The 27,435-nt window shown below is 38.4% G+C and overlaps 1 protein-coding gene across 7 annotated transcripts in view; it reads left to right on the top strand.

Moving 5' to 3' along the window:
* Positions 1-27,435, top strand: part of Sgcd (sarcoglycan delta) — a 592,128-nt gene that overhangs the window by 475,822 nt on the left and 88,871 nt on the right. For all 7 annotated transcript variants that reach the window (XM_047556182.1, XM_047556181.1, XM_047556179.1 and 4 more), the window contains exon 6: positions 12,322-12,394. In XM_047556182.1, coding sequence (XP_047412138.1) covers positions 12,322-12,394 — 73 coding nt within the window. The remainder of the gene's footprint in view (positions 1-12,321; positions 12,395-27,435) is intronic.

Here is a 27,435-nt window from a genome sequence, read left to right on the forward strand (position 1 = left end):
TCCAGCCACTCGTTGGATCACTTCACCCCTTCTCCTGATTTCTATGATCATCTACATTCTGGTGACTGACTCTCTGTAAGATCATTTCCCCAACAAAGCCTCTTCAGACCCCCCAAATGCTAGGACAAACCCCCCACTGAAAGACCCATCAGTTCCTGGGTCATATTATAACACTTCTAACCTCGTCTCAATGTTTTTTCTTAATTTATATTTTTATGGATGCATTATAATTACGTACAATATTGGGATTCATGAGGCCATAATTTGATCAGTCTCCTTCCCTGGTACCTTCCTTTTCTGTCCCCTCATCCTCCCCCCAAACCACTTGCTCTACTCTGCTGATCTCCCATCTATTATTTTAAATAGTGCATTATAATTATATGCACACACACACACACACACACACACACACACACACACTCTCATATATACACACACATATATATCCAGTGTGGTCTGTTCATACATGGGCTTAATATAATTTGGTAGATTTCATTCATCAGTATTTCCTCGTGCCCTCCCCTCTTCCTTTTTACTTTATTGACTCTTTTTATAATACTGATCTTCCAAAGAATCATTTCAGATTTTTCTTTATCACTGTCCCATAAAATTTTATTATCACAGATAGACTGTTTTCTTCTTATGATGTATATGTGTGTGTATATACATAATACACACACACACACACACGTTACTCTATTCATAAGTAGAGCAAGATTACTTTACCCTGTGTAAACCCATTTTTGTCCTCTGGTAACATCCTTTCATTGAGAATATATGATTTATGGTAATTTTATTTTAAATGTTTTCTATGTTATCTGTCTGTCTAGCTATAATAAAACCCCCTAAGGGCAAAGATTAAATCTCCCTGAATATTGCCTCAACAGTATACCAAACATCCAAGTACATGTTTGCTCCATATTGATAGACAATAAGTATTGTAACATATGGAATGGCTACCTATTGTAGACACAATTTGAAGTTTTTGTTGTTGTTGTTTTTGGTTTATTTTTTTGTTTGTTTTATATTAATTTGCAATCCTGAAAAGGAAAGTCTGAGCCTGTTTTCCCCATGAAGCTTGATTGCCGGGCCCTTCATAAATACTTATTGAACTAATTAGTTATCTGTACATTTTAGGTTAGGAGAATCTGTCCTAATTCCTAAAAAGAAAACATTTGTTGTATATACTAGAAACTACTTGTAATCACTGCAGATTTTTTAAAATATATATTTTTGGGATTGTGAATGAACCTTATTTTGATCTATTTTTGTGTGGGGCTGAGAAATGAACCCAGTGCCTCACACACGCTTGGGCAAGCGCTCTACCACTGAGTCACAATCCCAGCCCACTTGAAATTTGTGGAAACTCTGCATCCAATGGCTCCTCAGTTCAGTTTAAATCTCTGATAAAACAGGCCACAAGCTAATCCCTTTAAAAGAATTTTTCACTGCATGTTACTTTTAGGAAAGAAATTATAAAAGTTTACATTAGTAATTAAATACAAAAAAAAAGAAAGAAAACCACCATGTTTGCCCCATGTGGTGGCACAGGCCTGTAATCCCAGCTACTCTGGAGTTTGAGGCAGGAGGATCCCAGGTTCAAGGCCAGCCAGCCTAGGCAACTTAATATGACCCTGTCTCAAAATAAAATTTTAAAAAGGGCTAGGATGTAGCTCAGAGAGTGCTTGCGAAGCATATGAGAGGCCCTGGGTTCAGTCTCCAGCACCAGAAACAAGAATAAAAATAAAACAAAATTAACAGTATTTCTGAGGAATTTCCTGAAATTAGTTAGACCCAAATTGACTCTCCTATAGCTACCCTGGGTCATGTACTGTAAAGGTTTGTAGGAAAGCATTAAATCCTATATTTAAATATCAAAACATTACCACATCCACTAGCCTGGACTTACAGAGGCAAAAACTCTCACAATTTTTAAAAGATTTTAAACAATAGGAGACACATGAAAACGTCTTTAGCTAAAACTTTAGAAGAATCAAAAAGTTATCCTGCATAGAAGAATCTGTTGGTTATTTAAGAAATCAGTAGATTATTTATAATTTTTAAAAATATTACTTTAAAAGACCACCAGAGAATTCAGGTACATTTTATTTATCATGTTTCTTATTCCTCCATAAGAGAAATATAGATTCAGAGCAGCTTCCTTTATTAAATAAATGCAATTTCTATTTGTGATGAAAATATCAAATATGAAAAAGATGAATATTATTTGGGGCATGTAAGATTTCCCTGGGCACACCTGGCTTTGAGCAGTGATCTCTTGGCTTTGGGCATCTGTTTGAAGTCTTCCCTCAGGTACTGTGATCACCTTTTACCTCCTTCTTGTCCTGTGTACCACCAGACCAATGGGTTTCCTCCTCCATGTCTCCTCAGTTCTTCTGTCTTTCTGCCAATTCTCTAGCCCAAATTTCCACCATATGTCCGGTGGCTCTCCGCGTCTACCATTTCCCTCCTCCAGTGTCTCTTCTATGACCCAGTGGCTCGAGGTGGGCTACTATAACAAATTCCACAGCCTGGGTGGTTTGAACCACAGAGATGTATTTCTCACAGTTCTGGGTAGTGGTAAGTCTGAGATCAGGGGCCAAATGGTCAGGTTCATCTTCTTGCTGTCCTCGCATAATGTCAGGAAAGTGAGCTCTAGACTCTCTTCTTATGAGACACTCATCCCCATCATGGGACTGCAGACAGTTGCCCTCTCATTGTGTCTTCCCAGGGCAGGGCAAGGGCAAGCTCTCCAGCATCTCTTCTTACAAGACCATTCATCCTGTCACGAGGGCTTCATCCTCATGATTTCATCTAACCCTCATTATTTTCCAAAGGTTCCATATCCTAATACCGTTTTATCGAGGATTAGGACTTTAACATATCTGGGGGCAACACAAGCATGCAATCAATGTGCAACCATCATGATCTTGGAAAAATGCAAATTTGATCAACTCCCATCCATCCCCTTTCTTAATACCTTTCCTGTGCCCCGCCGAGGCTGAGCTCTCTCTCCACTGTCATCCCATAATGCTCACCTCTTGCTAAATATAATCTAACCATACTGATCCTCTTAATGGACTTGAATTTTCTTCTCCTATAGTCATTGGATACTGTTTTTCACTGCTAGATGTCCCATTTGACTAGTTCATTCCTAATTTTTCAAATATCAGCAAAACTTTGAAACTTTAGGAAAGTTACCTTCCAAAATAGTTTTATGACATTTGAGGTTTTATGCTTTCAAAGACATGTTTCTTTTTGAGTCTTTATACCTTTGCCACTACAAAATTAAATATATATTTATGTCTATATATGTGCAAATTATGTATATGAGATTATTTTGTTATTAATAATATAAGCTATCAGTCTATACTAGTGGCATCCAGTGCAGCCTGCCAGATCATGATCATGTACTCCAAGTCTCTGTCTCCACAAGTGGCTCTTGTTTATTATGTATTTGTCAAATGCATTGAGCTTTAGCTTCATCCTACACACCACACTCCTCTTCTGGTTTGTGGTCCATTCAGTTATCTGGGGGATAGTAAACTGGCAGAGCTAAAAGCAACCTTCCAGGCAATGTAATCCACTCATCCCCACTTTGTATAACAGATGGGGAGATAATACTAGAGGTAAATTGACCAAGTCCATGAGTATTAGTCTGCCTTTTGCTGCTACAATAAAATACCTGATTCAAGCTACCTAGGAAGTCACAGAGAAGTTTCTATAGTTCACAGTTTTAGAGTCTGGCTGTCTAAGATAAGGCAGCCCTTTTGGTCAGGCCTCTGGTGAGGGCCTAATAGCAGGTTAGTCACAGTGGTGTGAGGAAGAGATCCTAGCTGGAAGCAGGAAGCCAGAGAGGGGAAACAGGAAGCCAGAGAGTGATTCAGGGGCCAGCCTCAGGATTTGTCACAATGTGCTTTGCTAAGAACTCCCTCCCTAAGGTCAGCATCCCCTCTGAGAGCACCCCGGTGGCCCAAGGACATCCCATTTGGTCTCACCTCTGAGAGTCTGTCTCCACACCACCCAGCTGAGAACTGAGCCTCAGTTCAGTGTCTGCAATGAACCCATTATGTGTCTGCAACCGGCTCATTGCAGACACACTACCTCCAAAGCCCAGCACCACAGATGAGTCTGCCAAATAAGAACTAAAAACCAAGCCTCTGGTTTCCCACTTCTCTGATGTTTTAAGAAATCAAATCCATTCCTTCCATTTTCCTGTCACCGTTTTTCAGATTGACTTCCTTTCTCCATTTTATAATCTACTATTCGTATAAAGCCATATTCTTATTAGATAAAATATGGTTGTTATTAAGGCTGTCATTCTATTATATCTTCCCAGGCAATGTGAATTAGAAAATTTTTACTTCAAACAATATTCATCAGAACTTTTAAATCAACCTTTTGAACCTGTTGAACATTTTGTCCCCATGGTTTAAACGTGAAGATAAAATTTAGTTTATGTTCATTAATACAAAATCATTAATCATAATCATATCAATATTAATGATATTCATTAAGAATTTACCCTTACAATGCTGGGAGCAGTGGCCCAAGCCTGTAATCCTAGCGACTCTGGAGACCGAGGCAGGAAAATCTTGAATTCAAAGCCAGCCTCAGCAACTTAGTGAGGACCTAAGCGACTCAGCAAGACCTGTCTCTAAATAAAATATTTAAAATATGTCTATATAGTTGGGGATATGACTGAGTGACTAAGCGCCCCTGAGTTGAAGTCCTGGTACCAAAACAAAACAAGAATCTTCCTTAACTCCATTAAGGTAGTTTAATCCCTTAATGTTCTAAACAGTATATATATTTTCTATTTTTGAACAAAAATTTCTTGAAATTTTTAATTTGGAGTTTGGTTCTTCTCCATGTACAAGAATGATTTGATCCTCATAAATTTTCATCAACTTCATGAGATAGTTTGTCACTATAATTTTTCTGCCCAATATTTCTCCCAAGTCCCATTTTCCTGTGCCAAATTTTGTAAATCTAAGTTTGTTTGTTTGTTTGTTTTTTAGCATCAAGACCACAGCAATTTTTAACATGCATGGTTTTAAACTTTTCAGTGTTTATTGCTTTGCATAAGATTTCATTTCCCCAGGCTTTTGGAGTTTCAGTAACAAAGTGTTTGGGTTTTTTTGTTTGTTTGCTTTTAATTTTTTAAATATTATTTATTCTAATTAGTTGTACGTGACAATAGAATGCATTTATACATTTTGATAGATCATACATAAATAGAGTGCTCATTTTTCTGATTATACATATTGCAGGATCACATCAGTCATGCAGTCATACATGTACATGAGGTAATAATGTCTGTTTCACTCAGTTTTGTTAGTTTTTTATGTTAGTTTCATCTATAATAAGTTTTACTTCCTATTTTATCCTCTCACAAGATTTATTTTCTAGTGTCTATTTCTACCAATTAAATGAAGTTTAAAATGGACAAAAATCTGCTTTTCTTCTTCTCCCTACCCACCTCCTGCCTTAAACACGGAGAAAATGCTGAGTAAATTCCTTCAGTATTTCCAGGATTGTTATGTTTTCACAACAGGGAGAGGAGGTGGTGAAAGATGGTTATCTGTTTAGATCCAATTGTAACCTCATCAAATTTTAGATTTAGGGGAACATAGCTCTGATACCTCAATCCTCATCTGGAGAAATCAGAAGTTAGAGTGGTCATGTGATTTGCCTAAAATCACAGAGACAGGACTGGATTTCAGGATTCTTGACGTCCAGAACACTTTGAGGGGAAAGCAGGACTGATCCACCGAATGGAGCTCAGAACTTGAACATCCTTTCTAAAGAGAAGTTGGTTTTCTGTTACTATGGTAACAGAGTGCATTTGAGATTTTTTGACAAGTATACCCCCTACCTGTGCTGGTAGGAAAAAGAGCCATTGAGCTGATCCTTATGGTGATTCAAAACACTTTAGATAGATCCTGTCTCATGCTTTATAAGTTCCTGATTGATTGTGTGGAATTAAGTTATTGGGCAGAGAACCAGCTAATGGAAACACATTGATGAAATCATTTTTGAGGGACATTAAATGGAACTTAAAATAAAGCTGAAATGGCTTTATGGATTTTTCAGTCAAACTGTTTATGAACATTTATTGCAAGTAAATTATATTGTGTCAAAAGAGGGAATCAGTAGGTACGGCTTTAATAGAAACCTTTTTGAAATAATAAAACTGAGAATAATGTATTATCCAGGAATGAATAGAGGATGGAATGGGAAATTTGTCCTGATGGATGGTTGTCCACGTGCCACTTCTGGGAAGGAGAAAAATGGTCTGAAAATCAGACATCCGAGGACTTGGAAAGAAACGCTCTCTTGGAAAAGTAGTAATATCTTATCATTGTACATGTGAATTGTTTTGAGAAGAAGGGTGACTGGGGATTTAGCAAGGTTGTTTGAGGGCAGAAGCACTGGCATTTGCTCAGGTCCCACAAGAAGATGAGTAGGTAGACAGCAACTTACTTAGAAAGACAGAGAAGGAGATAGTATAGGGCCTCTGGTTGAGAGCTGAAGACTGGAGTTCAGATCCCAGCCTTTGATGACAGGAAAATGTCTTCACTTCCCTGAGTCTCAGATGCCACATCCATAGTGACAGATACTAATAGTCCCTATCAGAGAGGGTTATTATGCTGATCAAATGGAAACCTGGAGTAGTCAATATAGTTTCAAGTTCAGAGTGATTTAAAAATATCGTTTTTGAGATCATCGTAAACATTGGGATAAGAAGAGGAAAGACTAACGTTCATAAAACTTTATTCCTGGTAGTAGTATTTTATTGAGTATCATCTACTGACTGTACCAGAAATCTCAATCTCCCAGGATCTCTATCTAGGAGATGAAGGTACTGTCAATTTACCTTCTTTTCAGAGAAGAAAACTCAGCATCAGAGGTTGAGTGTCACGTCTAAGGTCACTCAGCAAATGAGAGACTTTGATATCTTTCCCTAAAAAGTTATGTCAATAAGTACGTCTTCTGGTAGGTGAAACATATGGGCCTCCTTGGCCAATCCAGCAAACCAAAACCAAAAGGTCTCTGAGTGGACAGTGGGAGCTGAGGAAGTATCTTGCCCTTCACTTCCACCCCACAGGCAGAGCCTGTCAATCATCCACACTTCTCCCTGTCAGCCCACACCCTGGGGCTTGCTGGCTTGACTTTCAGCAGGTACCACATTGCCCTGGCATTGAGGAGACAAAGCACCAGGGTACTGTGGATGAGGGTGGGCTCTCCAGTCTGTTGGCTCTATGTGAATCTCTGCACTAGACCTCACTGCTTGTGTGACTGAGATCCACATGCTTGTTATGTTTTTCTTTCCACATTTTTATTAGTGCATTATAGTTGTACATAATGAGTTGTTGTTACTTATTCATACATGCACACAATATAACAATATGATTTGACCATTCTCACTCCCTAGCATTTTCTCCCTCTCTCCTCTCTCCCACCTCCTGGTCCCTTTCCTCTACTGATCTCCCTTTGATTTTTAGGAGATCTACCTTTACCTTTCTTTTCTTTTTTCTCTCTAGCTTCCACATATAAGATAAAGCATACAACCCTTGATCTTCTAAGTTTGACTTATTTCTCCTACAGAGTTGTCTTGAGTTCAATCTATTTTCCTGCAAATGCCATCATTTGATTTTTCTATATGGCTGTATAGAATCCCATTGTGTGTATATATCACATTTTCTTTATCCATTCATCTATTGATGGACACTAGGCTGGTTTCACAGTTTGGCTATTGTGAATTGTGCTGCTATAAACATGGGTATGCATGTATCACTGTAGTAAGATGACTAATTCTTCAGGATAAATACAGAGGAGTGCTATAGTTGGATCATATGGTCATTCCATGCCTAGTTGGTTGAGTAACTCCATACTCATTTCCATGAGTATTTCCATGAGTGGCTGTTCTAATTTATAATCCCACCAGCAATACAAAAGTAATCCTTTTTCTCTACACTCTCTCCAGCATGTATTATTGTTTGTATTCTTGATGACTGTCATTCTAATGGGTGTAAGATCATTTTGATTTGCATTTCCCTACTTGCTAATGACATTGAACATTTTTTTTCATATATATATTTTTTTTAGCCAGAAGAGTCTGTTTAATTTATTTTCCCATTTATTAATTGGGTTTACTTGGTTTTGGTATTAAGTTTTTGAATTCTCCATGTCATTAATGCTCTGTTAGAAAAGTAGCTAGCAAAGAATTTCTCTCATTCTGTAGGGTCTGTCTTCACATTCCTAATTGTTTCCTTTACTATGAAGATATTATCCCGTTTGTTAACTCTTGGCAGTACTTCCTGAGCTTTGAGGTTCCTATTGAGAAAGTTATTGCCTGTGCCTACATGGTAGCGTGTTGATCCTATGTTTTCTTCTAGGAGTTTTATAGTTTCAGGTCTAATTCCAAGGGTCTTTGATACATTTCAAGTTAACTTTGATGCAGGATGAGAGAGAAAGGCCTAGTTTCATTCTTCCTCATATGAACAACCAGTTTTTCCAGCATACTTTGTCTAAAAGGCTATCTTTTTTCCAATGTATGTTTTTTGCCACCTTTGTCAAGGACCAGATGACTGTGCTGTGTGGGCTTGTCTCTGTGTCTTCTATTCTGTACCATTGGTCTATGTATCTGTTTTTCTGCCAGTACCATGCAGTTTTTGTTACTATAGTTTTGTAATATAATTTGAAGTCAGGTATTTTGATGCCTCCAGCACTGCTTTTTTTGGCTTAGAATTGCTTCTACTATTATTTATTCTTCCAAATTAATTTTAAGACTAATTTTTCTAGTTCTGTGAAGAATGACATTGGTATTTTGATGGGTGTTGCATGGAATCTGCATATTGCTTTTGATAGAATGGCCATTTTAAAAATATTAATTCTTCCTATCCATGAACATGGCAGGTCTTTCCATATTCTTGTCTCTTCTTCAATTTCTTTCTTCAATGTTCTATAGTTTTCTTTGTAGAGGTCTTTCATCTCCTTATAGAATTATTCCTAGGTGATTCCTCCCTTCCTCCCTCCCTCCCTTCCTTTCTTTTTCAGCAAATTAATTGTGAGTATACAGAAAAGCTATTGATTTTTGTATGTTTTGAAGGCTGCTACTTTGTCAAATATGTTTATTACATTCAGCAGTCTTTTCTTGTAGGTTTTTTTTTTTTTTTTGATCTTCTAAGTATAGGATCATATCATCTATAAACAGTGATAATTCAACTTCTTCCTCTCCTATTTTTAGCTCTTTTATTTCCTTCCTTTGTCTAATTGTTCTGGCTAGAATTTCTAGCACTATATTAAATATGAATGGTGAGTGGACATCCTTGTCTTGTTCTACATTTTAAAGAAAATGCTTTCAGTTTTCCCCCATTTACTATGAGGTTGACTTTGGGTTTTACATGTATAACTTTTATGAAGTTGAGGTAGGTTCCTTCTGTCTCTAGATTCTTCAGTGTTTTTGTCATGAATGGGTGCTAAATTTGGTAAAAGGCCTTCTCTACATCTATTGAGACAATAAAGTCTTTTTTTTCCTTAATTTTATTTATGTGATGAACTACATTTATTGATTTGCATGTTAAACCACCCTTGCATCTGTGGGATAAAACCAACATGGTCAGGATGTACAATATTCTTAATACATTGTTGAACATGATTTTATAACATTTTATTAAGGATATTTGCTTCTAAGTCCATCAAGGATATTGGTCTATAGTTTTCTTCCCTTAATGTGTCCCTGGTTTTGAGGCCCACGTGATTTTAGCCCCAGTCTGTACCTACAGAATAAGAGAGTCCCTCAATTTGGGGAGGAGACTATAGGCATCTTATCTCAGTTCAGTTAAAAGAATTGTGCTTTTGTTTAGCTCAAATAGTCTTCCTTAATTAGCATAATTTTTAATTTTAGAGGTGGAATTCAAATATTATTTTGGATTATAATTTTGGACTCTCATTCAAATTTGATTGCATTGTGGAAGGAGGCTCGTACCAATAAATAAATTCTCCCATACAAGTTGAGGTACCGATTAGAAATTGAACAGGAATGGCGATGGTGAAACCTTAGTCTCCACAGTGTACAGTAGCAGTTCAAATAATGAAGGTGATCCATGGCCAGTACTAACTGCCATGTGTATAAATCAGGTGATTAAGGCTGAAGTGATGTAATCGTTTCCAAGGAATTCTGGGTAGAATTCAGGGGGAATTTTAGCTGCAATTAAAGAAAGAAGACAATGTAAACAAACAACTATCCTTACTTTATTGACATATGTAATCATTCTTTTAATTATAGCTTTAAAGCTAGAGAACAAATGGCCAAGGACTAAGGATCTCTGAGTTTCAAAGGGAAGTTCCTACTCAATGTGGCAGTGATAGAGTGACAGATGGGAGATGCTTCTGGACCGATTGGAGATGATGCTGTAAGGGGTTGAAGGCATGCTCCTGGGTTTTAGACTGCCTGTGACCATATCCCTAAGTGTCACTCATTGTTCTGTGACTTCTAGGGTGGGTTCGACCTAGGGAGCCTCCACAGTACCTCTGGTCTATGCATTCCTCAAAGTATCAAAAAAATGTTGGAAATAGATGGAATGCGTACTCTGCAAAACTAAATTAATACATGTTTAGCAAAAACTACAAAGCTACATTATAGTCTACAATCCAGTTCATTCTTATTCAGATATGCAAAATATAATTAAGTTAAAATCATAATGGCAAATTAATTTCTGTATAAGAAAATTATGACATTCTTAAATTTCTATCAAAAAAGTTGTGAGTTTTTTAATATTTATATTTTGATGTATTTGAAATGATATGGTTTGGAGTCTTAAAAAGGATGTCTAATAGGCTAAGAAAGGTCTTCAGTAGCCCTATACTTAATGTCTCTCTGCCTAATGCAATTGATTGTTAATTTTAATGGTTTGTTTATAGGAAATAAATAAACTAGTGCATATGAATATAATTGATGGCATCTACAGCAGCCACTTAAAATGTTAGCTTAGAAACAGTTATTGTTTTTCTTCAAGCTATTCCTTTAAGGACCATATGTAACATTAAGTAGATGTATTATTTTCCAATTGTACTTACAGTAGTCTGTTACTCTTATCAAAAATACTGGGTATTTCTATAGTTGCTACAAAAGTAAACAATTCATTTTCCTGGACTAATCATTGTACCAGGATAAATCTAGACTTGGAATAACAGTGGTGAATGGAGGATTTCTGGACATTTTAACAAGACAAGAGAAGTTTAAAAATTTACTCATGAATGCAAAATAGTTAACCTTTCCTAATAGCATCAAAGGAATACACCAAACACATAAAACAAACTTCTCTACTTCAAAGTACAAGATAGGACCTTCGCTCTATTTGCTTTGTTTTTTGTTTCAAGATACTCAGGATGGAACCCAGGGCCTCCTGCATGGTACATGCCCAGTCCTTTTAATTGTTTTGTTTTGTTTTGAGAGGATTTCAGTAAAATGCCCAGGATGGCTCAAACTTACAATCCTCCTGCCTCAACCTCCCAAGTAGCTAGGATTACCATACTTGGCAGGCTCAGCTAAGTTTAATTGAAAAACTAATATCCAGTGCAATTGTTTGTGATAAACTGAGGCTTAAATGATTTGAAAATACTTTGGGAGCGTACAAATCAGATAATCACAATCTTTTATGGCTGGGAGGTTCAGCCAGTGTTGACACATTGTAAAGATAAAGGCTTATAGCACAGCCGAAGTAAATGTCTAGATTGGGTTGGGATCAATGTTAATACCCAAAGTGTAAAAGCATTGAACTTCAAATGATCGGCCATGATGCTCTGTTAGCTTGTCTCTCAAAGAGAAGAGTATAGAGTTTTATTTACTAAAAAACTTTAGGCAAATACCGCCATCTAACCCATTGCTTAGAAGTCCTGGGTGTTACGTGATTTGTGCCCTGCATTGCCATCAGAGGTTTTCAGCTGTCGTATTTCAAATCATTTACAGTTAGGTGGCTATTAATGGTTTATGAGAGTCAGACCTTACAATTTATTTCTAGGCATGCTTGTTTGTTTATTTATTTGTTTTTAATTTATTGTTTTCAAGTCGAGAGGAAATCTGCCTCGTGACCTCACTCTGATTTCAGCAAGAACACTTTCAAAAGATAGTTCTTGCTTTTTCAAAGGTTGTTTGCATGAGTTGATTCAATGCTCTGTCATTGGGAGCCCTAAAGCCAGTGCTCTTGGGTTGTATAATGGATTCACTACATTTAGCTCCAGTGTGTTGATGGTGCCTCTAGGTGATTCCTTCAACATCTCCAATTGCTGTTTTCTTTTCTCTTTTCTTTACAGGAGCTGAGGGCACAGTCTTCCCTAAATCCATAGAAACACCTAACGTCAGGGCAGACCCCTTCAAGGAACTAAGGTAAGCTTCTGACCTGGGTTTGCACTGATCAATTGCCATTACCTTCCTCTGTGCAACAGGCCCATGATTCATTTTGAATACTAATGACAGTGTCACAATATGAATATATAAACCAGGAGAGGTGGGTGACTACTGAAGATAAGTGGTACCCAAAAGAAAGTTTTGCTGAGTACTTAAGAATATTAAGGGCTTAGGGTGAGAGGTTGCCAGCTTTGCAATCGTGACATTTAGATTCATTGATTTGCTGCTGTATTTTTTGGTACCCAAACTGATCAATTACAAAACTATTCAGTAATTGGTGTTGATCAACCCAAAGAAAACTGCTTTCTAAAGGAAATTAAAGTCTAAATGTGATACAGGTGTTTCTCTATTTCTTTGGGTGGAATGTGGCTAGAACTACACCTTCAGGGTGTTCCTTGCAGTGGTTGTGAATCTTGAAATAGCCACTAGTATGCTCCTGTAGCAAAGGAAGACCCTGGGCGACCCTGTACTCACTAACACCAAATATGGAAAATGAGAAAGAACAGCAGACTAAGAGACTAACATAACCTGAAAACCCTTCTAGCCACCAAAGAACTAACCCCTGTCCCCCAAAGCACTTACAAACATGGTATGTTGATACGAATTTAACTGTAATGTCTAGGATATAATTATTCAGTGAATGCTGGTCTTCTTCATCTTGGGTATTTCTTTTACCTGAAACCAGGATTAAGTAACCAATGACCATAAATAGCTTTGAATAACTATTTCCTGATCGCCACCAACCACAGGCAGACGTGTCTGCTCTGCACCAGTCTCACCAACTTTCACGATGCCATGTGTCCTTTGCTAAAACAGTTGCAGCCCCCAGGAGTTATATTCCCTTAACAGAAACACTTCTCGGTAGTGGGAAATATAACTCATTAGGAGATTCGGAGCATTGTTTCACAGAACCTGTAAGTTTTTGCAAGTATAAAGAAAGAAATTGGGCCAAAGAAGAGAATAATGGCTGGGGAATGAATAAAGCCCCATATACACAGGGGCTGTCGTATCAAAGCTACGTGACATTTTCTGGAGTGACTTTTTTCAGCAGAGCTTCCACATGCCAGAAATTACCTGACCCTCTGCTAGCTAGATTCTGTGTTTCATATAAGCTGGATGCCACCCAAGAAAACCTGCCTTTCAGGACTCTTGAGAGAGCTCATTCCGAGAGGGCGATGTGTCCCATCTGTGATGTCACAACTCTTTCCAGACGAGGGAGTGAATGAGGGGCAGCCTGGTTCTCTCCCTTCCCACATTCCTTAGCAGGAGCAGGTTTCTTACAGAACTAGTCAGTCATGAGTGCTGCTCAGCCCAGAGAAAAGTACTGTCAAAAGGAGCTCAACTCTAAAGGCAAGGCAGATATCACCCGCTGCGGAATAAGTTCTTCATTACACGAAAGACTTAGGAAATATAACAAGAAAGAATTTACACTATTTAATGTTAAGCAGCAAAGTAACTCTTCTGTAATTAAAAACAAATCCAATCCAGACCTCTGCCCCTAAAAAAAAAAAGAAAAGAAAACCAAATATAATCAGAATAAAAAATAAAATAGGCAGATGATCTTGAATAGACATCTCACAAAAGTGGCTACATAAAGGACCAACAACTATTTTTTTTAAATGTTCAGCATCACTAGTCCTCATGTAGTGGAAAATTAAACCACAATGAGAGATTGTCTTGCCACAGTTAGAATGACTGTAATCAAAAAGAAAAAAAAAAAATAACCAGTGGCAAAGATTGGAGAATTCTCATATGCTACTAGAGAAAATGTAAATTAGTGCAATCATTATAGAAAATAATATAGAGGTTCTTCAGAAAAAAATAAAACTACCTTATGATTCAACCATCCCCCCAAATTATATCAGTTTATCAAGCACATACCTGCACTCATGATTATTGCAGCAAGGTTTATAATAGCCAAGATATAAAAACAACCAAAGTGTCCTTCTTCAATAGACAAATGGATAAAAAAAGCAAAATATATGTAATGTCAAATGTGTTAGTCAGTTTTCCATCATTATGAAAAGATGCCTGAGAAAATCAACTCAAAGCAGAAAAGATTTATTTTTGTTTCATGGTTTCAAGAATTTCAGTCCATGGTCATTGGCTTTATTGTTTCCTGGTCCAAGGAGAGACAGAATATCAGACCAAGGGGCATAGTTATGGAGAAAAATCGTTCATCTCACGGTAGCCAGAAAGCAAAGTATGAGAGAAGGCGGCGCTGTGGACAAAAATGATACAGCCCCGTGGCTTACTTCCTGCATCTCAGTCCCTAATGTTCCCAACACCTCTCAAGAGCCCTCTGAGCTATGATTTAAAGCCCTGGTGACCTAATAACCTTCCAAAGGCCCCACCTCTGAACACTAGCATCCAAGCCTTCACGTGAGCTTATGGAGTGATACTCCACATCTAAACCCTAACATCAACAGATTCAAAGTCAGAAACTGAAAAAGGACTTTATTTAGGGTTTTAGGGGAGACACAGGTATAGATATCTCTCAATCTGTGTTTCTAGGAAGGCTAGAAAGTGTGAGTTTCTGTGGGCTCTTAAATGTTGAAGTTCAGAGACTGCTTAAACTTTAGGAGGTAAAGACATGAATACATAAACAAAGAGAAAATCCACAAAACAAGAACATCCTCTTGATATGCATCTTAAGCCTCTGGGCACAACATAACTGTTCAGTCATACCAGCTGCCTGTGGAGAAAGAGTAGATGTGACCAAAATTCACATCCCAGCAGCTAGAGTCTACAGAAAGCCCTGTTTCCTGATGTTCCTCTGAGTCCATTTTGTAAAACCCTTTCAAAATTGGTTCCATTGTGATTTTCCATTTGCTTTTACAACATAATGGGTTATTACTCAGCCATTAAAAAGAATGCAATCTTAGCCAGGCACTGTGGTGCAGACCTATAATCCCCAAATCTGGGGAGTCTAAGGCAGGAGGATCACAAGTTTAAGACCAACCTCAGCAACTTAGCAAGGCCCTGTCTCAAAGTAAAAAATAAAACAGCTAGGGGGTAACTTAGTGGTGGTAAAGCACCTCAAAACCTCTAAGTTCAATCCCCAGTATCAAAAAAAAAAAAAAAAAAAAAAAAAAAAAGAAAAGAAAAAATTATATATTAACATTTCTGGCAACATGGATGGAACTAGAAGATGTTATGTTGAGTGGTATAAGCCAGACACAGAAAGACAATACTCCCTGTCCTTGCTCCTGTTTGGAAGCTAGAACAGTTGACTTCATAGACATAGAGACTAGAATAGTGGTCGCTAGAGATTAGGAAATATGGGGGAGGGGAGATTGCAGGAGGCTGGATAGCAGGAACCCAAATACAATTACACAGGAGGAATACGTTCTAATGCTCTGTAGCACAGTACGGTGCATACAGTTCAAAACACTTTATTATGTATTTTGTTAAGAAGAATGTTTTCCCTGATAAGTGGATGATGATACATAATGGGGGTTGGGGAGTGAGAGAAGAATGTAGAAATTTTAGATTAAGTAGAGGGAAATGAGAGAGAGGAGGGGTGGGGTATGAAAGATGGTGGAATGAGACAGACATCATGATCCTGTGTACATGTATAATTACACGAATGGTGTGAATCTACATCGTGCACAACCATAGAAATGAAATGATGTGCCCCATTTGTGTGCAATGAATCAAAATGCAGTCTGTAAAAATTAAAAAACATAATTAAAAAGAAGAATGAAAAGAGAAGAATTAAAAGTTTTCCAATACAAAAAAAAAATGACACTTGAGACAAATTCTCATTAACCTGATTGGACTTTTATATATAGTTTACCTGCATCAAATTTGCTCACTGTTCCCCTAAAACACGTACAGATGAAGAGGAAGAGTCTCCCTGACTGCCTCTGCATACAGACCTGTGTCCTGAAGAATATAGAAAAGCACTTACCTGCAGTGCTGTAGTTGCACTGTCGGTACGTTACCTATAGGAAACCCTGGCGCTTGCCTTTACAAAATTAAATCTCCAATTCCATCCATTTATCTGCCAATGCCATAATATTATTCTTCTTTATTGCTTAATAATATTTCATTGTGCATATATACCACAGTTTCTTTATCCATTCCTCTGTTGAAGGGCATCTTGGTTGGTTCCACAATCTAGCTATTGTGAAATGAGCTGTTATGAACATTGATGTGGCTGTGTTAAATGGACGGAATTGGAGAATATCATGCTAAGTGAAATAAGCCAGTCCGAAATAAACAAAGGCCAAATGTTTTCCCTGATAAGTGGATGATGATATATAATGGGGATGGGGTGATGGGGGTAAGAGAAGAAGGCAGGAACTCTAGATAACGTAGAGGGAAATGAGGGGGCAGGGTATGAAAAATGGTGGAATGAGACAGACATCATTACCCTATGTACATGTATGATTACACGAATGGTATGAATCTACATCGAGCACAACCATAGAAATGAAATGAAGTGTACCATTTGTGTACAGTGAATCCAAATGCAGTCTGTAAAAATAAAAAAAATTAAATCTCCATGATTCATGAGTAAATCTAAGTCCAGTGAAACTAAAGAAGTGTAGGCTTCAGGGAATGACTGAATTTTCATTGCTTATTCTTAAGTCATAAGCATATTCCTCAGAGAGTAGAAATAATGTTTTCTTATAAGCATAAAAATATTTCCTGTTATTCTAAAACTGTTCTTCTGTTTGTCCCTTTAGCTCAAATCAAAAGAGCGTAGATTGAGGCAGGCACCTACAGTGCGAAAATTTAGCCTTTTCATCCTCTGCAATTTTTTGTTTGTGTTTGTTTTCTAATGGCACTTTGCAGGAGGGTCTCTGACCAACTGAAAAGATGCCCAGCTGTAGTTTACAGACTAACCAGACCCGTGTGTCTGTGCTTCACTTACATCATTTATCTAATGGTGCCACATTTCACTCTGCTATTGATTGCTATTGACCTTGGATACTGAGTAAATAGGTAATGAACTTGGAGACGAAGTCTCCTATTCTGATTTTAGAGTTGGATGGGTCTTTCTTCATGCTGATGTGTCTTCTAGACTCAAGAAAGCAGAGGAGTTTAAGTGAGGTCCCTGGGTTCCTACTAGGGGGTAGAGATCGGTGAGGCATTAAGGCGTAGAAGGGTTCACTCCTCAGTGGTAAGGCAGTGGAGGGGAAAGGGCATAGCACCAGGAGCCAGGTCCCCACAGTGAACCTCCAGCTACCTGTGGAGCCTTACTCCATGAAACAAGACCACTTCCAGCTCCAGACTGCTAATCCCTTTATAATCGTTCAATATTTTATTTTAAAATAATTTTAGATTTTAATAAGAGCTGTAAAATCCCTACAGATCATTCCCACATACACTTAACTCAGTTTTTTTTTCCATATTAACATCTTACAGTCCTAGAACATCCTACTCTGTGTTAAGATTTTTAAAAGAAGTGCAATCACCTGATGGTTTCGTAGATTAAAACATATATAAAAGGGAGCCTAACAGAAGAGTGGTTCATTGAGATATGAATTAACTGATCCTGAAAACTCTCACTGCAGTTAAGTAGGAATCCTTTTTAGTGGGGGTTTTTATCTTATCTTTAATGTTCTAGACAAAGATTTGCTTGATCTTGTTTGTTACTGATGGTAAACAAATTGAATAAAACAAAAAAAAAAAAAAAGTGAGAAAATTGCATCTGTCTTAGCAAGCTTCCCTGGGATCACTTTCGCGTCCTCAAACCTCTTTCTAGGCTGCTGCGGTTTTTTGTTTGTTCTCTTGTTGGTTTTTGTTTGCTTGCTTTTTAATGAATACCAGACCAGGTTTGAGGCTTCTGGCATTTCTTCTTAGAAGATCTGTTAAAAGAGAGATAGCTTTCTGCTCGCTGGAGTTTTCAGTTCATTCCTTTCTGTGTTCAGAGTTGCTATAGTTCTGGTTTTGCAGTCTTTGCTTAAGATATTTGTAAATCACACACACACACACACACACACAGCGTTTGTTTCTCTCCAGACAAGTAATGAGGGGTACAAAGGTCTAAGCCAAACAGCTCTCTCCAGTAGTCTATGTTGATTTTACCCCTGCAGAGTTATTTTGAAATAAGGACCTGGTGTCCTAGATTCAAGACTGTACTTAAAAATACACCAAGCATTATACCCATCCCTTGAAATAAGAAAAACTAACTTAAAATAGAAATTGGATTCTAATAAACTCATGATCTTTAAACATGAATGTATTATGTGTTCACTCGTTCAGGTTTTTTTTTTTTTTTTTTTCTGGATTCTATATAAAGACAAATGGAAAAAAAGAAACCACTGATCTCAGGCTCTTCATGATCTGAAGCAGGAACTAGGCCACTGGGTTTTGCATATGTATTTTCTGTAAGAACAGAGGCTGCCCTTTGAATGCATACATTGCTCTAAGTTTTCCTTTCAACTGTGAAGTTTCCTCGCAGGATTCTGGTCCCACAAGAACACGAAAGTAGACTCTGAAATCTTATCTCACAGACACATGCTCTGGCATATGTGGAAAGAAGGAGAAGGAGATGTTGACTCCTATGCTCATGCACCCAACTCCGTTCCCCTAAAGATCCCCCAAACCCTGGAAGGAGCCACAAAAGATCAAGAAGCCAGAAGGTCTTCATGAAAGAACCCTTCCCATCCTCCTTCAGCCACTATGCCCATGCGCTCTGACTTTACAAACAATGATAACCAGCCTGGTGGGCTGCTTATCCTCTCAGTGAAGATCAGAGCCTGTTCACCAAGTATTTGTTGGATTCTTCTTAAGCAGTCAGGCCCTGTGCTAATTACTCTGAATGAAGAAATCAGTACTCCAGTAGTTTTTAGTTAAGGCAATACAACAGAAATATAACCACCAAATACAATACCTTGTGATGATCGATAGGACAGAGATATAAACCAAGGCAGAGGAAATACAAAGAAGGAAGCCATCTACCTATGAGAGTTAAGTAAAGTCAGGATTAGGTAAGGCTAAGAGATTTAGTTAGGTAAGGTTAGGAGAGTTAGAAAAAATTAGGAGAGTTAATTAGATAATTAGGAGAATTAGTTAAGGTTAGAAGAGTTAACTAAGTTTACCCACAGTAAATGACATTTTGATTGAAAGGAGAGAAAAAGGGCAAAAGTCAATAAATAGGTCTTAGAATTTAAAAGAAATGGATCTCTCAGGCCATCTAGTGTAGGAGTGAACAGCCCAATTTATCTCTGTAGTTCCCTAAAACATCCCTGATCATTTATAAAAGTGGGGCTTATTATGTAATTTTCTACATTGACAGTTGTGTTCTTTAATAAATTTTGTGGAGTCGCTATCTGGAATGGTTTCAAAAGACGTTAAAGACTGTTTTAACATAAAAAATGGGTGCATCACACCATTTAGGACCAAAAGATTCATTAATCTCAAACCTATTCTGCAGTTCGGATAAATAGATATTGCTTTGTTACTGTTCATTTTCTACATAATATTACCAGGGTTCCAGGGATAAGGTAGAAAACTTCTAATGTACATCTATTATTCCCAGTGTGCACTTGAATAGTCTGTAGATATTTTTGTTTTTCTTCGTTTTGCTATGGAAAGTACTAAAGCTAAACTCCTCTGGGAGTGGGTAAGATTTAAAGTCTGTGTATTTCATAGGAAAACAAGGATTAGACAAGGCTCCCACAAATTGACAAAAATAAATTTCTTTTTGCTTTATCTTTACTTTTGAGTGTCTATAACCAACTAAATATTTACTGGCTCCCAGTGATTTATAAATTTAAGCTACTGAAACAATTTGCCAAAACCTCAGGTTCAATTAATTAGAGGCTTATACCCTGAAAAAAAAAGTCACAATACCAAAAACATTGTATAGTGTGAGTTTTAAAAATGTATTATATATTTATCAAAAGAGAAAACACACACCCAGCCAGAGAGACACACAAAGCACTGTGTACTGAGCCTCTCAGCCCTTGGTACATGATATTTGGAGCAACACCATTAAATTTCACTGTGCATGAAGTCCTTACAATTGTTCCCATGTGAACACTTAGAGACATGTTCTCTAATTGTTTTTCATCTTCTCTTCCTACCCATTCCCTTCATTCCCAGCATTCCATGTACTGAGGCTAAAATCTTTAGCTTAGTTTAGCTTATATAGAATCCAGCATTATTTAGTCATATAACACAGATATTGAAATGATTTAAAAAAGAAATTAAAAAAAAAAATAGTAGCAGAGTTACTCCAGGATCGTATGAAATCATCAAGTGTCCGTATTGGTCAATAGTGTGTACTTTGAAGGTGCCCCACTTAGGTTTGAACTTGACCCCAGTGTCTAGAACATTGAAAACACTGAGTGACATAATAAGTTGAACAAATGTTAGCTTTGGGGAACAGAGGCAAGCAGCCCTTTTTATCAGGATCAAGAATGAGATAGCAGTTCCCAGAATTTCAAATTTCATCAGCCAGTAAAAAGTTTCCAGTTATGGCAACCAACAATTCTGTTTCCATTAAGGATAAAAACTAGAACCAAAAACAAGTCCTCACATTCACTTACATTCACTATTAACAGTGTGTACAAAAGGATATTTCCACTAACTGTCAACATGACTTTAGAATAAAAGACGGTCCTGTATGTTGTATGCACTTGGCCAGAACCTATCATCGTGTGCTGCTATTTTCTCATTTTACCGAAGAGGAAGTGTCTGCGACTTGGCTCTTGTCAGAGACTCCAAATGCCACAGACTAGAGTCCGATGAAGTTCACATGGTTTTAAGGTCATTGTGTTTGACATTCCCAAATTAGTACATTTTGCTCTTCTTTCTAAAGAAGTTGATCTGACTCTCCATCCACCTACCTGTGTTCCTTTTCTCCCTCTTTCCTTCCCTCCTGTGTTCCAACCATTATCATTTTCTCCTTTTTCCCTATAAACATCAGCGCTATAGTGTGAATTTATCTGCACTTTTCCCTTTCCTCCTTGTCCCTCTCTCTCTCTAGGATACCCTTTCCATCATGGTTCTTGAGGGCAGAAGGAGAAACCAGTGGTGCAAAGGAAAAGTGAAGATATCTGAGCTATCTTCATCCCACCCGTTGACATATTTATCAAAAACTCTTGCTTTTAAAATGTGATGGAAACTGCCTTTAAAGGTATCAAACCTATGTGTTCCATATCCATCTCCTTTGTACATTGTAATTCTGCTTTTAGCGGCCTGAGGAGAATGGATAACATCAGGGCAAATGAGACCAGCCCATAAGGAAAGTCTCATTCAGAAGGAAAGAAATGGACAGCCCATCTCTTCTCTTGGCTGGGAGCTGTGGGAAGAAGATGATACCAAATGTAAGGAGAGCAGTGAAATCAAGGTTCCCGTGACTCCTCTTCTCTGAGTCATGGAGTTAAGAAAATAATTAGAATCAGCAAAACTGCTTATTGAAGAAAAAGTTTAGGTTTTTGGTTTACAGAAAGGTTTCCAGACTAGGTTCGACTTAATTTTTCCTGTAATTCATAAGGATCAGAAGTTCGAGAGTAAAAATAAGTAAAAAAATAAGAGATGCTATTTGCTTTGCATGGATGAAGATGTCTTGTCAATGGGCCCAACATGGACTCACCTTGCCAAGTTAAGGCTGTGGGTCTTCCCCTGTGTGTCTTGTAGGAACCCTGGATATGATCAAAGGGAAACCTGCCTTTAGAATCCATCTTTAGGCACTTGCTCTTAGTGGTTTTCACTTCAAGTCTTCAACCATCATTAATTAGAATGAAAATTCACGTGCAATGCTCTCAGCCTCCTCCCCAAGTAAGGTTTGTAGTTTTTCATCTTTCAGACTCAACCAGATTTTGGAGGAACCAAAGTTTTCCTCAGAATCATCACTAGATATTGTTAGACTCTCCCTGAAAATTAGAGCCGTCAATGATGGACACTGAGAAACCTGGTTTTACCTGTCACGACCAGTTGGTTTTCATCTGAATTTGAGAGGGGCAGTGAGAAAGCATGACGATCATCATCCCAGACAAGTGACTTTTACTCTGAAACTGAAACGATATCTTTCAGATTAATTTCAATAATAAGGATTAAAATATGAAAAAAATTAAATCTTTCAGATTAATTTCAATAATAAGGGATTAAAATATGAAAAAAAAATCACTCCCCAAAAATCACATTGGGAGGATATAAAATTGTACTTTCATCTCTGGCATGATATCTTAAAAATAAGTGCAAAGTTTTCAGTCTGAGGACAAATTGGACATTCCTGAGCTGCTGCCACCTTCTGCCTCAAAGCAGAATGTTCTGACTTGCCAAGGTTTTCATCTTGATTAAAATGTCAACCGCTGTCATTTATTATGTAAAGAGTGTGGAGTATATTGTTCTGTTATTCTTGAGAAACACACAATTGCTTTTGATTCCCTCTTTTTTCCCCCCAGTAGGATGGCCCTGCTGGGTGTACAGACAGAAAATCTTTCTTAATTACACCCTTCATGATCCTGGCTCCAAGCCAGCCTTGTTTTATTTCAGTTATAACCTTTTCAAAACAAAGAGTAATGGGGGTTTAGAAGAACAAGCTGACACGAGTTTTTACCTGAAATAAGTTGAGAACCAGAAGTGAGTCAAAACAAATCAACCAATGGTAACTTTTTTTTTCCTTGATCCAGAATTCTCCATGGTTTGATGGAATGCAGTGTAATATAAAATGAGAGTAAGATGATCAAATTTCAGGGAGATCTTGATAAGCTTGCTCTGTTCCTGGCCATGGATCATGTGCCATGTTGGAACAAATGTCACTCCCTAATCTTCCATCCTTCAGTGGGTCTCACTGACTTGAAGATAAAACTTCAAAACAAAAATACACATATGACCTTAACATGACCCTGGACCGATGGTCTCCTGTAACTCTTCCTCACCCTCCAACCATTTTCTTATTTTTATTTCTCCTTCCACTCTCCCCCTAGTTTTCATTGCTTCCACTGAAATTTTAGTCCCTGTTTTCATATTTTAATTTTCAAAAGTTGTTTTTGTCTATGGTGATATCCTTTCGTAACATCCCAGGTTAATTGCATAGATGTACTGTCTTTCCCTTTTGAATATATATCAATGATAGGTTTTCTTGAATTTCCTGTTTCCTCCATTTTTTTTAAGCTTCACAGTCCTGGGTTTGTGATTAGGGCTTCATCCAGCGTTTGGTGATTTATGCATGGCTATTCATTTTTAAGAGTGAAGCATCAAGAATCAAAGCATCCAGAATCTCTTGTCATGTTTGCTTGCATGAATGGGACTGGGTGGTGGGTGATGGGTGACTCCAGATGTCAAAATGTATAGGTCTTTTCTCTTGGGCTGGTTAGTTTCCCCAATAGAAGTCCGAATCCTGTGCTTGGCGTAAATCTTGCTGTCAGTATGTGGGAGGAAGCTGGGAGGCCTCACTCTCCAGTATGGAGGTTTTCACTTAATTCCCTGTTTCCACACCAGTGAAGAAACAGTCCCTAGGGGATGCCCATTTCCCACAGTGCCTCCCACAAGTCTTCCCAATTGTAGACCGGTTCTAACCACAGAGCTGCCTGGCCACTCTGATTTCTGGGCCTGGCCACAGTTTTCAAGCTGGCAACTTGATACTCATCAAACCTATAAGCACTTAGCTTTGAGTTTCTTGTCACATGCTAATGAAGTTACTATTTGTGATTTGATTTCCAACTTCCAAAGCATGGTCGCCATCTGTCTTGTGCCCTGATCTCTTCTCTTTTGCTTTGTCCTTGAGGATTAGGGCCTTATTGAAGACTATTCAGAGTCACTGAAGTAGCATTTCCAGAATGGGAAAAGGTAGGGAGGTGTGTTTGATACACCATTCAATCAGAAATCTGTCTGCAAGCTTTGGCCACATTGCAATGCCCTGCTTCCTCTAGAGTGTGTGTGGTTCTTCGTGTCACCTTTCCCTTTTCTTGAAAGACTCTCCTCTGCTCTGGATAGTCCTCTTCCTTCTTCAACTCTCAGCTGCACATCTTTCCCTAACCTCAGGACACATTTCTTGGCATACTGCCAGGCTCAGGACGGTCTCCCCACTATAGACACAGCACCCACCCCTCCTCCATTTTTGGTTGAACTGACTGAGAGAGTCCCCACTCTTGCCGTTCTCCACGGGGGGACCATGTTAGATGAATCATGATAAATCCAATCCCCCGGGATTTATTTTTATTTTTATTTTTTTTACAAATATAGTCTAACTCATTAATGATACTTGTCCTTGCCTGGCATCTGAGCTCAGACACAGTCACTCCACAATAACAAAGCACAGAGGAATTTGAATCTTTTGACAATCCAAGCACCATACCCCTAACCTTGAATAGGAAATAGATGCTAATAAATTCAGGGTCTTAAAAATGTGAATTATAGTCATTTCACACTTCGTGGCAACTTCATGCTGAAGTAATAGCTTAAAGCTTAATTATGATGCTTGTCCCTTCCTTAAGTGCAGATGACATTCCTCAGATAGATTTTTGCAATGACATTTGAGGAACGGAGTTGAGACACTAATTAGTTATTCATGATGGAGAATATTGACTGCGTGCTGATTAAAGGAAAGCATTGATACCCTTCCTGACATGATGCATCTGTCTATTCATTTATGGTTCTCCCTCTGCCCCTCAGGGAATGCTCTTGGGAAATGATGGAAATGACCTTCAGCCTTCACATGCAGATCTGTAAAGGAAATGTGCATGATGAGTGGGATTAATTGGAGAGCAGGAGGCATTAGGCGTCCTCTGATTATGTGACTCTGCAGGTGCCTGGGCTTCACTTTGAGGACCATTTGTGAGACACGCCATACTGAATTGGACATGGCCCGTTCTTGGTGCCAGAGAAGCTATTTCACAGTGTGTTCAGCATCTCAGCTCTTTCTGCAGCTAAAAGTTAGGAGAGGATGATGCATGGAGGGTTCTGTCCTCTGCCATGGCATGATCCAGGAACCACTAAGTCACGTGATCAGGAAAGGAAAGTGCAACCTCCCTCTTTGTGCAAGATGTGATAGTCTCACAAAAGAGCATTTTGTTCTTTATTCTAATGGCCTGGAGTGGCTCAGGAGTGAGGGGGCTTAACTCCGGTGAGACAGCTTAATAGAAGGAAGTAACTTCTAATAGTCTGAAGAGGTCTATTATCCCATCACTCAAAGCAAGGTGGGACTCTCCTACCGGGACTGCCGCAGAGCTGGGTCAAGCCTCAGAGGGAGGGAAGAGTTTTAAATGACCTTTCAGGTCTGCTCTAATAGGCAGATTCTTAAAACCCAGGGCTGCAAGCAGTGCTCACAAATACAGATTTACCAGGAGCCTCTCATTAAGTTCCTTGAAGAGCTCTCTTCATTGAGTGGTTGAAGAACAAAATCTGTGATCAGCGCTGATCCCTTATTACTCCTTATACTGTGAGTGTTTGGGGAACAATTCATTCTTCTAGTGATTTGTAAATTTTGAAGAATTTTCACAAATACTTCCTTAAACATTTCCTAAAGCCAGTGCGGTGGTGCACTTCTATCATCCCAGTGATTTGGGAGTCTGAGGCAGGAGGATCACAAGTTGGAGGCTAGCCAGGGCAACTTGGCAAGATCCTGTCTCAAAATAAAAAAGGGCTAGGGATGTAGCTCAGTGGTAGAGCACCCCTGGGTTCAAACAAAACAAAATAACTTCCTAAAGCTGAATATGAGGCATTTGATTTAATTCCCATTGCACAGATGAAGAAATGGGCTAATATGAAATACCTTTTGTTTGACATTAAAGAAAAGGTCATCCTTTCTCAGAACTCCGTGACTTTCCTTTTTTGTTTTTACTTTTTGCAGTGCTGGGGATGGAACTCAGGGCCTCACACAAACTAGGCATGAGCCCCACCCCCACCCCTGCTCCTCCATACCAAGGTGCCACTGGTGGCAACAGGTAGTGAAGATGGGGAGCAGAGCTCTGGGTCAAACAGCTGGACACCCGGTCCTGGGTTTTCCATCCACTAAGACATGACTCCAGTCAAGTCTGAAAAAACCTCTTTGAGTCTCACTTCCCTCATTTGTGAAAAAGGAGTAAGAATAAGAACAACCACAGACAGACTGTGAGAACTAAACAGCCCACCATATATGACCTAGAACTCATATATGTTTCAGGGGCTTTGTTGTTGCAGCAACAGAAGCTAACTCATGCTTGTGAATGGCAAGGACTCTTATATACCAGCAAATTGGAAAGGTTCCTGCTTTCAATACCTGGTAGGTAGCAGTCAGCAACAGGTTAATGACCTGTTTGGTATAAGCCTAGATAATCAAGACAAGTGTGAGATGATTGATTTGCCAGAATGGTCCCCAAATTAACAAGTGAGCTTTACCCCTGCTTTCAATATTTTTTCATAGGAAAGGTATTTCCTGTCTATAGGAAAGCAGGAGAGAGTCAATTCTTTGCCTTAGGAGAGGCAAACTGAGCAACTTAAGCACTCCAAAGACAAGATGAAGTGCGAAGCATTCTGATTATGAATGAAAAGGTTCATTTTATAAGAACTTCTGCTGCAAAGAGCTTTTGAACTTCCTCTGAATTTAATTGCATCAGGGTAAAGTATCCTTAGGGGTGGCAACATTGTTTAGAAATAGAAAAGAATAGCATTTAAGTACCAACATGCTTTAAAAATCTTCTCACTCTATAATGACCAAAATACCCACCTTCCTAACTCCTTCACCCATGTGCAGGAGGGAGATGGGAGTTTAAATCCAACTCCCTGGAGAACCAGACCAAGTAGAAAATCTCAGAAACGAGAGTCCTTGTATGGGTACATTATATGCCTGTTGCTGACTGCTGCCAGGAATCAATAGCTCTTTCCTAACCATAGCAGGAAAATGAAATTACACATTAAACTCTAATGAGATTTATTTTTAATTTTTCATGTTGCATATTTTGTATCATCCTAGAGATTGCTCATTTACTTTTACATACATTCATAAAGCTTTTGCTCCTCCATTAAATACTGCCCTTATGAGTTATATTGTTTTCTTCCACTGAAGGCCATAATGGGTACCTATTTTTTTTGCACAGCTTGGATGAATTTTTATCTCATAACCATAGGAAGCTGCC

This window comes from Sciurus carolinensis, chromosome 6, assembly GCF_902686445.1.
Source record: "Sciurus carolinensis chromosome 6, mSciCar1.2, whole genome shotgun sequence".
Lineage (NCBI taxonomy): Eukaryota > Metazoa > Chordata > Mammalia > Rodentia > Sciuridae > Sciurus > Sciurus carolinensis.